Source organism: Alligator sinensis, unplaced genomic scaffold, assembly GCF_000455745.1.
Source record: "Alligator sinensis unplaced genomic scaffold, ASM45574v1 scaffold154_2, whole genome shotgun sequence".
NCBI classification, from domain to species: domain Eukaryota; kingdom Metazoa; phylum Chordata; order Crocodylia; family Alligatoridae; genus Alligator; species Alligator sinensis.
In genome coordinates, this window is record NW_005842528.1 from 743,665 (window position 1) to 760,569 (window position 16,905).

General features: G+C 42.6%; 1 protein-coding gene across 3 annotated transcripts in view; it reads left to right on the top strand.

The window, feature by feature from the left end:
• Positions 1-16,905, top strand: part of CDK17 (cyclin dependent kinase 17) — a 79,605-nt gene that overhangs the window by 24,061 nt on the left and 38,639 nt on the right. For all 3 annotated transcript variants that reach the window (XM_025213434.1, XM_025213435.1, XM_006031774.3), the window contains exon 3: positions 7,832-7,965. In XM_025213434.1, coding sequence (XP_025069219.1) covers positions 7,832-7,965 — 134 coding nt within the window. The remainder of the gene's footprint in view (positions 1-7,831; positions 7,966-16,905) is intronic.

A 16,905-nucleotide genomic window follows, 5' to 3' on the forward strand; every position in this document is an offset into this window, starting at 1 on the left:
AATTTCAACAACAGAGAAATAATAAATGCGGTTTACAAGTTCATCTCGAAAGAATCAAACCTGGAAACCAAGGTGACTTTCAGCAATAGGAATGAAGAGCCAATAATTGGCAGCCTGACAGATGGCACTCCTGTAACTTACTGTTGGCTAACAACGGATATTATTTTAGCTCAGTTGAGAGCTTTTATTTTGTAGACCAGAGTTTCCCAGTTTGAAATGTTTTGCTAAATAGATTCCTTGTAAATGAAATGAGGGTATCCCCTCTTTTAATAGTAATTCCTTGGTTCGTTTTGGGATACAACATTACATGATTAGTATGTGCTTATGAAGAATGTCTTGCACTCAAAAGCTTGTCTAACTTTATTGCAACCATGCAGTTGGTCCAGTAAAAGATATCACCCCAAAAATCCGTGCCTCTTGTAACATTTTTTATGAAGTTAGACATTTTAAATTTAATACTTCATTTGCACATTTATAATAAGGTATGTAGATAAAGTGAAATAGCAAAGTAGAGAAATCCTATGGCAATCACTGAGCTCAGTTCAATAAAAAACTATATTGGGACTATAAAAGCTTCAGGCCAACCTACTCAGAGAAAAGTTTAGCCCACATGGAGTACTATTTGTCTAATGCTGTCTGATCACCTAATAAAACCCTGCCATAATGTACATATGAAAAAGTGCCAATTAAGGTTGCTGGGTAAACCCCTACTATTCTTGGGTTTTGTGGTTTTTAGAGCATCAAATGTAAGGTTGAACAGATGTATCTTTATATGCATAAAACATATAAAGTACTTTTTTGCTAATACATGTTTATACCATACTAGCACTAAGCACTAGCACTTTCAAAAGTGGGAGGTAAAAAATACTTATCTGGGTACCTGTCAGATCTTTATAACAGCTCTGAATCCTTGAGGTCATTGGGAGATACAAAGTCCAAGTAATCAAAGGTCTGCCTGGACCCAATGGTTTATTGAGCTAGTGTGATTGAAGGAAACATTTCTATAACCAAAGACAGAGTGGGAAATAGAGTGGTTAGTATTCCATCCAGCTTTATTTGACTCCCTAGCTCAAATAACCATTTACAGTGAATTAGCTGGGGAAATCCTGTGGCATGAGTCCAGACTAAGGCTTTGAACTCGTGCCTTCTGGAGCTGGAAATTTTAAACTACTATCTACTGTGTCCTGGCATTGGATACTCAACACTTCTAAAATGTAGGCATCCTCATCAATATGGATGTTAAAGCCAAAGTTTAATCTTCTCTTCAAAAGTTCTTCGATAAAACAATTTTATATGCAATTATTACTACCAGTTATGGATCATAATAAGTGTGGTATACTCATCTTCATCTTGTGTAGGTGTAGATTATCAGATTTGGAAAGCCTGAGATGGATCAGGTTTTTTTATATTATTTCCCTAGGTTGGTATTGGGGTGTTATCTTCTTGAAATAATGTTATCTGTTCAAATTACATATTTTTATGATTAGTAAGCCAGTCTATTGACTGGTCAAATAACACCAGTTTACCAGTTAATTCACTGTACTATTTGACAATGATAAAATATTTCACCAAGCCAAGAATGCCCTTATGCAAACAGTGGATAACTTCCACACACAGTTCTGCACACTTTGTTCTTCACTTCCAGGGCCAAGGCTTTTCTGCTGATGATTCAGCATGTAACCTTATAGTAGACATGGCAAATCATAAAACAAGAAACATTCCATCCAAGTGTGAAAAAGGTGGGGACTGCAGACCCAGCAGGCCAATCCAAAGAGCTTGTTTCTGCATCATGGTGAAAAGGATAGTCTGCTTTGCACCATGTGGTGGAAGAAATGTCCATGTGCTACTACATGCACAGAATTCATTGGTCAGTTTAGAGAATCATTTATTGAAAAAATAAGAAATAGGCTGAAAAACGTAACTGCTGTGAAGTTGGTGATGATGTATCACAGTGTTAAGATCAAAGAAGAGAATGGCCAGTAAATAATTGACTCACATTTAGGGGAAGCGGAAGACTGGTACTAACAAATGTAATAATGATGAGAAACACCTAGATAAAGCAGTTGAAGCTGCTAAATAAAAAGACAGTACTATGCAAAAGGCTTGTGTGACCCTGGTTACCTGCCTAGCAAAATGACATTTAATTTTTTTTCCCTTTAAAGTTGCCATGTTTGTTTTATTTGTTTTGGTTTCTTTTTTTCCTTCTTTTTTTTTTCTTGTTACTCATGTTAGTCTTTAAATGTCAACCTAACCATACTAAAAAAAGTTCTAATTATCCTTTATCTACTTTTTTCAATATAACTTTATTATGGTGCTCTCTTGAGTTAAAATTACTCAGTAACCTGGTCTTTGTAATCAGACAAAAGTTGGCAATCTTTCTGTCATTACTGATACTCTTCTAATAAATGAATGCTTTTACTTGACCTAAATATAGTAACATTGTCTACATCAAACATTGTCAATTCATTGATTTGTTAGTTATTTTTTGACCAGTTAAGTGGGCTATTCTACATACTTTTTATTTTACTAGGTTTGAAGAACACTTTGAGTGTAGACAAACATGCACTTGGAGTGGTTTCAAAACAGCAGAAAAGCTCCTGATCTGGATCATGAAATAGCTTTTACACCATGGAGAGAAGTTGAAAACCCTGCTTTATTCAAGAGTTAAAGTTGGGGCAGCTGAACTCACTTGTATTGTTTATGCACACACAGCAGTTGGAGTAGGTCTGGGCAATTATTCGCCTGGAGGCAACAAGTTTTGGCAAGCTGTCAAGGGCCTCAAGGATACACCCGTTGTCAAACTGCTAAGCTCCATCCCTTGACAGGTGCACTAGCCCCAGTTGCCATTTTGTGTCCAGAAGTCCTACCCCTGCCTTTGACCCTTGAAGTCTGTCCCCTTGCTGCCTAAGTACTCTGGGAGCGGGGGCATTGCCCCATTGGAACCAGAAGTCCTGCCCTGTCACATGGTCCATGCCATAAGAAGGCCCACTCATCTGATGCCAAACCTTGCTCTGCTTGCCATCATGTTGGTCCCAGAATCCCCTGCCCCCATCAGATGGTCCCTGACATCAGAAGGTCCACCCCTTGACTGGAAAACACTGCCTCTCCGCAGGGCCCACCCTCATGGAGTATGGCTTGCTCCTGGGGGCCCAGCAAGAGAAGTTTAGGTTAGATAATGGGGAAGAACTTTCTTACTAGGAGGTTAGTAAAATGCTGGAACAGGTTACCCAGAGAGCTTGTGGGATCTCCATCCTTGGAGGTTTTTAAGACCCAGCTAGACAAAGCCTTGGTTGGGATGATTTAGTTGAGGGTGGCTCTGCTTTGAACAGGTGTTTGGACTAGATGACCTCCTGAGGTCCCTTCCAACTCTCATTTTCTATGATTTTAAGTTCTGCCCTCCAGGCCACGAAGCACAGGCACAACCTATCAGGTAGTGAAGGATTTTGACCTCCTCTAACGACCTGTCCCATCACCCTGTCCCATCACCCTCAACCAAGTGGGGCTTTGAGGGGCGTTGGAGCTCCCCAAGAAAGGTGCCAAACCAATCAAATTGAGGGCCGCACACACACAACCTTTCACAAGAAATCATTTTAACAAAGTATAGATTAAAAGAACAAATCGTATACTGAAAATCAAATATCTACTGTGACAGTTTAATTTTATTTAAAAAATGTTTTTGTCCTGATTTGTGTATTGGAGTCGTGCATATAAAGATGATTGCATAATAGCTCAAAATAGTCTTACTCTTTTCTATATTGGTTGGGGGTGTGTGCTGGGCTGTGGGTATGGTGGTGGGTGGGGTGTTTGGTGGGGGTGGGTATGGCAGGGAGTGGGGTGTGTGTGGGTATGATGGGGGTGGGGTGTGGTGTGGGTTCCTGGAGGGGCCACCATCCATCCATCCAGCTGCCCACAGGAGGCTACTGATTGTGGCAGACAGGTGGAATTGGATAGAAGGTGGCCGGGGGTTGGAGCTCCGCACACTAGGGCAGGAGCCACTCAGCTTTCTCCCTGCCTGCTTTTTGTGACTTGGCTGAGCCGAGCTCCTCCATAGGCAGGGGGTAGGAAGGAGTCTGCACTGCCTACCTGGTTCACAGCATGCTGCAAAAGTGGGGGGGGGGGCAGCCAAGCCTGGTGCTGCCCACTCCCTTGGCTTCTGTCCCACGCCTGCCCAGCAGAGCTGCAGCTGAGCCCACTCTGGCTCTTGCTGCTGCTGTTGCGCCCATCTCACCTGCGTGTCTTGTGTAGCCATGTGCCAGGCTCTCAACCCCTTTTGCTTTGTGAGGCAGTCAAACTCCTCTGTACACCTAGCCCCCAAGCCACGCATGAGTGGGACCAAAGCAAAGGGTCCCAGCCCCATGTTTCTCGTGCCTCTGAGGAGCGGCTCTCTTCTGCCTCCAGCTGTAGAAACAACTCCATGGCTGACTGGAGGGTGGTGAGCTGCAGGCAAAGTACCCCCACCTTTTCCCAGCAATGCTGCTGCTTCCCCTCCCTGTCTGCTGCCTACAGCACTGCAGCAGAGACAGGAGGATGGGCTACTGAAAGGAGAGGGAGCCAAGCAGTTCTCTGGGGCTGCAGCAGCAGCCCCATCTGGACACTGAATGCTGGCTGGGGCTGGGCCCTAGGGCAGTGTTTCTCAACCTTTTAAGTATCAAGTACTCCCTAACTTCTGAAAATTTTAATAAGTACCCCAACACTCAATTTTCCAGGGGATTTTATATTTACAGACTAATGTGTGCTATATGTTGGAAGAAGGGCTGTGTATATAAGGCTGTGATATGACAGATGTCTGATCTGGTGAGAGGCAGGTTGCCACCTTTTACACCAGGGATGCACAACTCAAGTATGTACCTGGGCTAGAGGTGATGTTGGCCAAAGCTAGGAGGGCTGAACCCAGTGCTGCGCAGAACACGGTACGCCAGATTATTACTGGGGAATTTAAAGCACCTCACAATGTGCGGCACACCACATTTTTTGCCATAGTTTTGAGAGGAAAAGAGGATGAGAGAGAGAGTATTGGGGTACCTGCATACCTCATGCCTGTCTCGTGTACCCCCAGGGGTACATGTACCACAGATTGAGAAACTATGCCCTAGAGGTAAGGATGGGAGCACCGTGCGCTGGCCTGGGCAGGAGTGCGGTGGGGCTTAGCCCCATTACACGTACACCAGGTACAGCCGGGGCACGAGTCTGATGCAGTTAACTGGTAGGTGTCCACCTGCGGGCTAGATCCAATCAGCTGGTGGATCTGGCCCATGGGGCATATTTTGCTCACCCCTGAGTTAAGGTATAACAGCTGCTGTGCACTCCTGAACAGCAGCTCCCCCTCTCCTTTTGAAAATACTCCAGGGGTACATTTGTCCATGTTCTTAGATATTTATTGATATGTTTTTCCCTTTTTGTAGGCAACTTAGGCTGTGGACAGGCATTACGTTTTGTGCTGGGTAAAATGGGTTTCTCTTGGCACAAAATGAGAGCAAGGGTTTGTTTGTTTTTTGCAGAAGTTAACCGGCTCTTCTGTTAAAAATAAAAAAAGAGAGAGCGCTCTTCTTACCCGAAAGAACTCTCTTCTCTGGCAGCAGCTTGAGGCTGACTTTTAATCAGTAGAATGCTGGCGGTATCCCAGTATGGGGTTAATTGGTATGCTTAACTCAATACTGGGATACCCCCAGCATTCCGCAGTCCTCTGATATCCCATGAAGTGGGAGCGAGATCTGTGGCTTCCTGATGGCAAACCCAGAGTGAGCTGTCAGTGAGCCCTGTAGATACTGTGTTGCTGCTTAAACATTCTGGGGACTGCGCTCTAGAGACTGGAGGATATTCCACAGATGCATCCATCTTGGACCTGGGTGGCTTCTCATTCCATACATGGTTCCAGGGTGACCTGTAGTCAGGCATAGGGTGGCCTAGCAGCACCCACTTTGCTTCCTACCCTTTGCATATGTGGGGGTGGTCCTTATCTGTGAAAGAGGCAGGCAGCAGAGGCAGCACAGCTACTGCCAGCTGATTCCCAGATGGTATCAGCTGGAACAAGTCTGTTTGCTGTGGAGATGGAAGTAATGAAGAAACAGCTCCCTATTGCCACCTTACTGGAGAGCTCACCTTGGAACAACTTTTTCTCTCTCTGGTCATGCAACTGGAACACCCCCTTGGCTTGCCATGTTTTCTAGTGCTACAAATTTCAGAGATTTGAATGCCTGTCCCTAGTCTTAGTTAAGTGTAGTATATGCCCAGAGGCATAGATTTGTGCCAGTAAGTCAATCAATGGTGCATAAATGTGGTTCATGTTATCAGCCATGACCTGCAATCACATGGTCCATTTCCTGTATGCATCAGTATCTCTCAAAATCATGACATAACTATTAAAATATTCCAAGAATTAACTACAGTTAAGAAAGAATTATTAGTCATTGTACTGAGTTCACAAAACAAATGTGCCTTTTCTTTTTAAAAAGAAAATCAGCTTTTGGGCTGTATAAATAGACTTCTGCAAACATAAGCAAAATCAGCCCAGTGAACAACAGCAGTCATTATACTTAACTTTTACAGAACTAGAAGCTTCAGAGCAATATTTGCCAACATAGATGCCATTGCTCACAGAAGGCTCTTTTGTTTTATAAAACAGCTGAAAAACTGCATGTGCTGTTGTCCAATTAAAAGTTTTGAGACCAACACTTATGCTGAAGATAGTATTTTCAGTAATGTTTTTAGATCCACCAAAATATTTTTTCATGTAACTTCTTGTGGATAGTTTTAAACACAGTAGCTGTTAAATAGCATAACAAGTAGTGAACATTTTTTTTTTTAGAGACTCAAAGGGGAAGAGTAATGAGCTGGAGTGTTTGCTCATCAGTTCAGAAAATATGTACAATTATTTGGGTGCCTCATTGTGTAAATGAGGCTGACTTTTAATCACCCATTTCTGAAAATCTTGTCTTACTGCTTTAGCTCACAGCAAAGTGCCTCCAGTTTTTAAAATGAGGTAAACATTTTCAATGCTTCCTTCAAGGAAGAAAAAGGTACTTTTCTTTCAGCAGGCCAGAACTTGTGAGACAAACTGTAAGCATGTTAAAGTAGCTTGGGTTTTTATTTCCATAAGCTTAATTCCAGGTCTTTAGACTTTTCTACATGGATCCAGCCATAAGCTTGAGGCAAAATTACTGTTTAGTTTAACTCTACCCAAGTTCATCAGTTTCACTTTGCTATAGAAATAAGGACATAGTTACATCAAGTCATCTGCTAAGTCTGCTTATTCATCCTAAATCTGTATTTAGGCACCATAAAAAGAGGTTCTGATTCTCTCAACTTCCCATGTTTAGCATCTCTGAAAATGAGGCCACCTGGTTTTTTAGCTGTCTAAATATGGATTTTTGTCCCTAACGCTAGGTACGTACATATGAAAATTTTTGCCCTAGGCATCAGACATTTTAAGTAGCCCTCACATTTTCTGTGAACGCTCAGGTTTCCTTAGCAAACATAGTTTTCCTGTTCTAAGAGCAGAAAAAGGAGGCGAGGAAGTGAAGGAATTCAAGGTTTTTAAGGATTGGAGGAAAATATTTTATAAAAATATAGATTTGGGGGCTGAGATTCTGTTGTTTTTGGAATACACACAGTATGTGAAGCTACTGCAGCATAATTAAGAATAATAATGGGAATGTTTATGTGGTATTTTTATTGGTTAATCCTTTTTAACTTTTATTTTTGCCTTTTTTACCTCATAAGGAATGTATTATAATAATGCCTCAGGCTCTCATGTAAAGCAGCGTGCAACAAAGATATAGAATGTCTTCACTTATGAGACCTATTTACAAAAATAATCAACTTTTTTACTTAGATATTGTGCACGAAAATCTGAAAATGGGATCAGATGGTGAAAGTGACCAAGCCTCTGGGACATCCTCTGATGAAGTTCAGTCTCCTACAGGTGTTTGCCTCAGAAACCGGATACACAGACGGATCTCGATGGAGGTAATCAGTTTTCCCATAAGGACCCAATAAATTAACAAGAGATTTGGGGATCTGTTAAATTGCTGTATTGAATTGTTTGTTTTCCTCCCAGTTTACTTGGAGGCAGATTTGTTTATATTCAGTATAGAATGATTTTGTTATGATGCAAGCGGATCATTACACTAATTTCTATTTCTAGCAGTCAGTCTTCAGAATTTAGTTATTACTGGCAGTGTTTATAATCTGTTCAGCATGAAAAGCCAGTTATTGTTTTGAAAGTATTTGATTCTTAAATGCAAGCAAGCAAACAATTTATCAGGCTTTCTGGAATATTAAAGGCTAAACTCTTAGTGCAGAATTGATGCTGGGTGTCACGTTAAAATGGCTTTTTTGCAGTAAGTATAGGCATGCAGAAAGGAAATGAGGTGCTGGGTAACCCAGTCAAGGAAACATTCACATGTTCTGTGAGTTTTTCTGTATCTGTTGAAAAAGACTTCATGCTCACTTGTTCATATAATACTTTCTAATCCGTGTAAAACTTCTGGAAGTAAATACAATAGAGATGGTCTTGACTGCTCCTGCCTTTCTCTCTCTTCCTGTTTTTTAATGAACGGAACCTCACAGGACTGTAAACAAAAGGAGGAAAAAGTATTTTATGAAGAACTATGAACATGATTTCCTTTATTTATGAGATTCATTATGAATACAAACCACCCTTGCACTTGCTTTGTTGTTTCCCCCAGCAAAAGAACAGAACTTTTCCCTGTTTCTTAATTCTAATAGTTCTGATTCAGATGTGCCATTTTGGCAGTAATCTGTTAAATTTTGTGGTAGGTTGCATATATAGGTATGTACTGGAGGTTAAAATCTGCTACATGAAAATTGTTTTAAGTGTAACAAAATGCAGGGCTTTGGAAAATGCTTCTGGATTATTTGATACTTGAAATTTATCTGCCAAAATGAGAACTACAAGGTATGTTTCTATGCTCATGTAATTAAAAAACATTGTTGATTAATCCCTTAATCACTGTACACTCATTTGGGGGATGGGGAGACGTTATTTTGGTTCAAAAAATCCTAAATCTATTTTTTGGTTTTTATATGCTAAATGCCTGATCCTTAACCCTTTGAAGTTGCACCACTGTTTTAGATACTTTAGGATTAAGTCCATTGAGTTATGCACAGTAAAAGAAGTCCTGCTTCAAGAATTTACATGTAAAAGACATAGGAAAACTTGACAGATTTCTTCTGCCCCCTCCCTCCCCCCCTACTTTTAAATAGGAATTTCCCGCATATCATCTGTATCTGCTAAATATTATTGTATTCTCTTTGAGTTGACCAAATAATGCATAGAGATGCAAACCTATTAATCAAAAAGTAACCATTTATAAATGACTCTTTAAGCGTATAAAACAGCTGTAATATCCAACTGTTAGTAGCTCTGAAAGTATTTCTCATCTTAGTTTGTCAGTTTTATTTAACAAATATCCATTTCTTTATCTTTGCTTAATTCCAAATGTTTGTTTCTAAAGCAGCTGAAATCAACATGATATGGTTTGTTTCTTTGTCTGTTGACTGGTACTGTACAATCAACGAGGTCATGATAGTTCTGGCATCTGTTTCTGTGCATCCTGTGAATAATGAGGCTTTCTTCCCAAAATGTTTCAGTAGTGATGTAGTGATTTTTAAAGATAAGGGATTTTTTAAAGTGATTTTTACCACAGCTAAAGAACTGGTTCTGAATTTTCAGAGTAGCTGTAGCTACTGGATTTTTTTTTCCTTAATGGATATATGAAGCTTATTTGTTAAAAGTTTTATTGGTAGGATTTTTACATTCGTGTTTGTGCAGCACCCAGCAAAAGGGGAACCTTCTAAGCTATTCTGATAATTTGTGGTACCAGCTGAAACAAATACACCCAGACAGGGAAAGTCGGTTACAATGATATGCTTTGTTATTGTTCGGCCTTTGGCAGGCTGCAGTGAAGGCTTTGATTGAGATCCGCTGCTGATGCCCCCCTCCCTGCCAGTGAAATATGAACTTGTTTTTCATTCCCGCTTGAATTTACCATTTTTGTTTGCTTGATATTTGGTCTATCTTTTGATATTGTACCTAATCTTTCACATATGGGACTACTTGAAAAAAAGATTTATTTAAAAAAAACGATATCTAGAGCTATTCTTTTTAAGGCTGAGAGTTGGGACTGGTAAGCTGATGGGTCTTTTTTTTAAGGCTGGAATGTAACCAGATTTTTTTAAATTTAATTGAATTATCTCTAAAATTTTGTATACCCATTTGTTTGCAAATTAACAATCCATCAGAAGAAAAAAAAATACAATTTTCTATGCACATGTACAGGAAAGCTTGTGTACTCCTATTCCAAAGCTGAACTCTGTTTACTGTTAATGTTAATTAACATTTCTCAGATGTTTTCCCCATCCAAGCTTAAATATTGGCCTAAAGTGTCTTTTAGCAAATTCCTTTTTGTGCAGAATACTAGAAGTTTCACTGATTGTGGAGTTAAGCAAGGTGACCATCAGAGCTCTAAAGAAGACAAGCTTGCTACAATAGGTTTTCCTTTGTTCAAAGTAGTATTAGTATAAATAGGTTGTGAATATGATTTCAATTAATACTCAGTATCAGAATTCAGATATCTCCCTTTGAATGATAGTAGTCTTTGATTGTCTTTGATTGTGGCTGTAGTAATGAATCATATGAAACCATAAGTAAGGTTTTGACATATTTGGAGATCTGATGATGCAGATTCTCTTTCCCATAGTATCTGAGAAACTGAGTTCAGCTGGGTAAAGGTTTAATTTTATTTCAGTATATTTCTTTTATGTACAGATCGGCCTAAAACAGGGATCAGCAACCCCCAGCGCATGTGCCAGAGCATGGCACGCCATGGCTGGCCCAGGCTCTGGGCAGTTGCTGCTAGCCACAAAGCCCAGGCTTCTCACAGCAGGTGGCTGGGAGGCTGCAAGCCCTCCTGGAAGCGGCCTGAGCTCCACAGTTGGCAGCAGCTATCCAGGGCCTGGGCTGGCTGCAGCAGTGGCACCAGACTCTTCCTAGTGTGGGGGCTCAGGGAAGGCTGTGCTGCAGGCAGAAGTGGAGCAGGCTCAGCTGCATGGGGGCCAGCTGTAGCCCAGGTGGGCTAGGTTATGGCGGGCTAAGGTGAAGTTTTGGGGTGTCTGTAGCCCCCCATATCCTCCCTAGTGCTGCCCCTGTGGGCTCCAGAGCCCCAACTGAGCTTTGCACCAGCACACCCCTATGGGCAGATGGCAGGGGAGGGACCAGTAGAAACCATGAGTCCACAGATATTCAGGATTTTCTCTCAGAGCAAAAATGGCCACTTTAAGAGAAAAATAACCCAGGAACAACCAGGGTTAAATGGCTTCTGGGAGGGTTTCTCCTGGAAAAGGTAATCTGTGTACACATCCTCTTCTGAGAGTATCGATGTCAGTCCTCCAACTTCCCAGGGTGTTTTTCCCCACTTCCCCAGTCCAGAGCACTGTATTGCTTGCTGGATCTACTGTTCCAGCTGAGCAAGTAACATAACATGCTCCTTCACAATCCCCACATTGTACGGCAGGGAGATGGGGCAGGGAGACCCTGAGCAGTCTGTTAGCCAATCAAGGCTGCCCTCTGCCCTGCTGCCATTTCCAGGCATGCTGAGATGTGAGCACTGGGCCTTCCTGGCTGTGCAGTGTCATCTCTGAAAGCTCTCTGTTCTTCAGGAGCTCAGCATTTGAATGTCTGTTTATAGATAGCTCCAGGTAAGTTTTTCTACCTGGAGAACAAATCTGGGAGAATTCTTACAGATTATTTGAATGTGTATACGCAGCCCCAGAGATTCTTTTGAAAGCAAACAGCATCTATATGACAGATGACCCATAGGCTTTTTCACAATCCAAGGATAGTCTTTAATTCCTTGCACTTTCCTCAACACTGTAATTATTACAAAAGTGCCCTTTCTGAAAGAGAGTATTAATTCAGGGGGGGTTCCACATTCAAAACACTGGACCTATTTGAGAATATCAGCTGCATGTGAATACTCTGGAGACCAGTGTTTCAAAGACCATGTATCCCACAAAGTTATATGGTTCAAAATGAAGTTCAGGCCATCACAATTTACACTTGCGTTCCCTACCTGCCTCCAAAAAAGGCAAGGAAACGCTCTGCTTTTGACCTAGGTTTTTTGTCTCCTGTTACTGTAAAGCCTTGTAAACTTTTGTCCCACCGGGCATTCTTAGTCATCATACATCTGGAAGAGAAAGAACACAGTTCCAAAGGGACCAAGTGAATTCTTTCATAGATCCTCCTGACTATTCTCTAGATGAGGAAGTTCATAGATCAGACCTTTATTTCAGTGAAAGTTCTAACTATTGCACGCTACTGCCATGGTAAGGTGTTGGTTGTACTCTTGTCGCCTGTTCTTTACCCATGGCACATTAAGGCTTTTTAATAGGTGCTTTGTGGTTGTGGTGTTAGAGTACATGTTCTTGTGATTGCTTTAGGATAACTGGTCACTTGTGAATACCGGGACTAAACTTGATGGCCCAGCAGGCCTCTCTTTCAGGCCTGTGTTCATAACTTGATCTTTGACTCCTGGCTTAAAAAAAATGTTTTAGCCAGGAACAAAAATGTCTCCTGCTCCAGGGGTTTAGATTTTTGATACAATACAATCTGCCTGGCAACTGACTGCCCAGCTCAGCCCCTGGCTTGTTTACTTTTCAATCCATCCAGGAAGAGCACACACCAACTGCTGCAGCTTCCTTAGCCTGACGAAGGGTTTTTGAACCTGAAAGCTTGCTTAATAACTATTCTCCAACCATTTGGGTTGGTCTAATAAAAGATATCAAATTCACCCAAGGAACCTTGTCTCCTGCTCTAGGGCACTTTAAAGACTCCGTTGGCAAAGAACCCTTCCTCCAAATGGAGAAGGAAGCTCCTGTATGTCATCCTACAATTTCCTATGAATTCCAGAGTTCTAGGGCAGAGATTCCCAAACTTTTTCTTATTGCATATCCCCTTCCAAATTCACCAGCTGCCCACGTATCCTACCAGCAGACATTTAAGGGATTAAAATATAAAGCGTCAATGATTATTATAATGAAAATTAAATCCACCGTTACACAATTTCTCCTGCATACCCCCCAGAGATGTTTTGTGTACCTCCAGCGGTGAGCCGACCACAGTTTGGGATCCCTTGTTCTAGGGAGACAGTATTCAGTGGTCCTAACAGTACCATACTGGTCCAGGCAGATATCACTTTCATCTCATGTTGACTCTCAGTGTTGGTCCTATCTGGTCTGATCCAGTCGTACAGCACTGCTCAGAATCAAAATTAGGTCACCTAATTCTTTCTTTGCCAGCCTTCATGATCCATAGCATGGTACATCTAAACATATGGCTGCGAAGCCATCTGTCAGAAGGAGGGGGTTTTTTCTTCTTTCTAACCTGAAAAAAAATGTCACTGATTCAGTCACGGCATCTTACAGTGTCTCACCACCTTCTTCATCTTAGTTTCTCTTAAGTCCTAATATTTGGCAGCTACTTCAGTTTCTTCATATGCTACTTGAAGATATTGTTTTTGGAGCTTTCTTTCATCTGATTGGTCTCGGACTTTCATTTATAGGGCTTTTTAACAAAGGAACTTATCTGCTGTATCAGTGGTCTCATTTTTTTTTTAAACTGTCTGAATTTGTGAGCTATCTTATATCAAATAATATTTTCTTAGTGGCAGTGACTGCAGTTTGCCAGATAAACAAGCTTCCAGTTCTAAGGCCACACTTTTTACTGGATTTTGTAAGGGTTATGCATTAGGGCTGTATATAGCTTCAGGTGCTGATTCAATTCGCAGGAGATTCGGTCCAATTCAGTGTCCAAATCTCTAAATCCAAACTGAATCAGGGACCAATTAATAGGTTTAAATTGATTCAAAGCTCTCCAAATTTATTCGGAAAAGATTCAGAGCTTCAGTGATTTGGGCAGTCTCTGTTGGCTGCCGTAGGGAGCTGGATCTGGACTCCATGCTGGTAAGTAGGGGGCAGGGGAGGGACCCCTGCCAGGCCCCATCCTGTGCCTGCTCCCCCCAGACCCCCTGAGTGACCCCAGCATCCACCTGCTTTCCCAGCTCCCCCCTCCCACCCCCATCCCCCCATGGCTGCCCTGCTCGGCCCAGCTCCCGGTTGTTTAAGAAAAGCTCCCCCCCACCCAACTGCTGCTGCCAGGCTGGGGGAGTGATCCCCACTGCTCCGTACTGTGTGGGAGGCTCTGTCATGAGCCCCCCAACCCCTGCCTGCTTTCCCAGCCCCGCCCCATGGCTGCCTCACCCGCACCTGTCCTGTCCCTTTAAAAAAAAACAACAACAGAAAAGCCCTGACTCACCAGCTGCTGCAGCAGCCTCAGGGCTTTGGGGGTATTTTGGCAGAGCCCCCCACATGGCATGGGAGCAGCAGGGATGCCCCACCCCCCACCTGGCAGGAGCCTGAGAGGCGGGGGTTTTTTTTTTTTTTTTTTTTAAGGGCAGGGAGCTGGGGCCAGGCAGGGAAGCCATGGGAGTGGGGGTCTGGGATGGTGGGCGGGAGTCAGGGGGCTCATGAAAGAGGCCTCCATGCAGCATGGGGTATTGGGGATTTCCCCCCCACACCCGGCAGCAGCCAGTGAATGGGGGCTTTTTTTTTTTTCTTCAAAGAGCCAGGAGCTAGGGCCAGGCGGGGCTGGGAGAGGCGAGGGATGGGGCCTCTGTGATTCGGAGATTTGGCTGATTTAGCAGCAGCCAAATCTCTGAATCAGATTTGGCCGAGTCAATTTGGGACAGTGATACCAATCACCGAATCGAATCACTGTCCCTCAAATCGGCCAAATCCAAAGCAAATACTAGCCTCTTTGCACAGGCCTATTATGCATATCATCATGTAAACCTCCTCTCCAAGGTCATGTTGTAAGTGAGATTCAGTGAGTTTGTCTTCTTCCAGTATTTGTCACACTTACCCGTTCCAAGGAGGGTCGTCTTATGCTGTATGCTGAAAGTATCTTTGCACTTCCACTTGCCGATGCTAGATCTCTGAAAAATACCACTCAATTTAGGGTTTCATTTTTTATGACTACACTCTCTTCAATACTTTTTCTATAAGCTTTATGTCCAAATGGGATAGCTAATTGCCTGTCACTTTGCTGTGACCTGACAGACCTAAAACAAGAAGGCTGTATTTAAGGCTTTCTCAGTTTAAAGACCAAACTGCCATCAGCCTTCCTCAGGGATGCTTCAGTCACAGACATCTGTTAAGAAGTGGTCTGTCATACAAAGTAATTCAATTAATACAGAGTATTAATACTTAGGTGCAATTCCAGGGAGGAATACTGTTTCATACTCCATTTTGCAGAAATTTCTTCCAAGCTTAAGTCAGACCCTTTCCTGTTGAGGCATTACTCATTTTGAATTGGCCAGTTTCACCATGCAGTTCTTCTCTGTTGTTTTGCTTCTGTTGAACTGAATATTGTATTTAATGATCATTAGCGTTATTAAGAGACATTGTGAGCACAGACAGAAGTTATGCTTGTTGCATGATTGGCCCCCTGAAAATGCTCTATAGCTGTGCTGTGACACATTGCATGGCTGCATAATACTTTTGAAGTGCCTGATCACGCAACAGATTATCTCAGGGATCAGATGAAGACGCTCCACTTCAGAGCACTGTAGAGAACTTTTGTTCCTTAGAGTTAATTTGTGCTGAGATGGCTGCTGGCAGGATGGGAGGAGGGAAGGGGAGCGAGCTGTTTTGCTTGGTTTAAGCTGGAGGTGGGGCAGGTGGTTTGGAGACCCCTGCCTTGTGGGCCCTCCTCCTTTCCAGTCCCCCTCCAGCCCAGGCCTGACAAAACCCAGCTGGCAGCTCACTCCCTCTCCCCCCCTCCCTTTCTGCAGACAGGCATGGAGCTCGGAGGGGGGGTTGGGGGAGAGGGGCAGCTCCTTGGGCTCCTGCAGGTAAGTTTGATTACCCCTTCCCCTCCCCCCCCAATCTCCCAACAGGTGAACGTCTGTTGGCGGGGGGGGGGGGGTGCTCTAAGTCATAGCGCTTTATGTAAAGCGCCATGAGTTAGAGCAGGGACTTGCATGTCTATCAGCACCCTATAGGAAACTGCTCATGTTGGCATTGGAATTGCTGTTGCTTAAGCTGCAGTTTCTTTTGAATGTTTTTGAGGGTGGGGATCTCTGTCTTTAGTTTTTTGTACTCCAGGAGCGAGAATTCTTAACAGATGGTATCTTTAAAGAAGAGAGATGTATGTACCTTGTAATTCTTTCAGAATATTTGCTTGCTCAGCCACCTCTTTTTAATGTTTGGGGGGGGGGGGGGGGGGAGAGGGTTTCCTCTCTGAGGCATATTTTTATCTTAAGCTTATCCTCTTGCCTTGTCTTTTTCTTTATGTGAGTTTTGCCTCCCACACAATCAAAGGAAGTGATTGGAACATTCAGAAACCAGCACTTAAACTCAGTGGGGGGTGGCACGTGACGCATGGCTTGTTTTTTACCCTGCTAACACAGCCCTCAAGGGCCAGCAGTCCCCAAAGAGCTTAAGAGAATTCAGCCTGAAGCGTGATAAGGAGCCTAATACTCAGTAATTCTTAAGAATGAGAACATTGCGTAGTCAAAGACAGAACTACGAGGTTTTTTTTCCTTTTCCCGTTCTCTTCAAATTCTATCTCTCTCTCTCTGAGCTTCATGAAATGCTGAACAGTAACCATAAAAAACAGTCCAAGGCATACATCAGAACTCCTCTGACCACAAGTTATAACACAAGTTTAGTGTGAATATATATGCATTTCTTACATTTAAACTAACACTTCATAATTGAGGATTTATTGCATACGTTTTATCAGAGTTCTGGTGTTCTGGTAGAAAACACCAGAACTCTGACATATAGCTATATTTCTCACTTTGATTTAAGTTTATTGAAATAGTT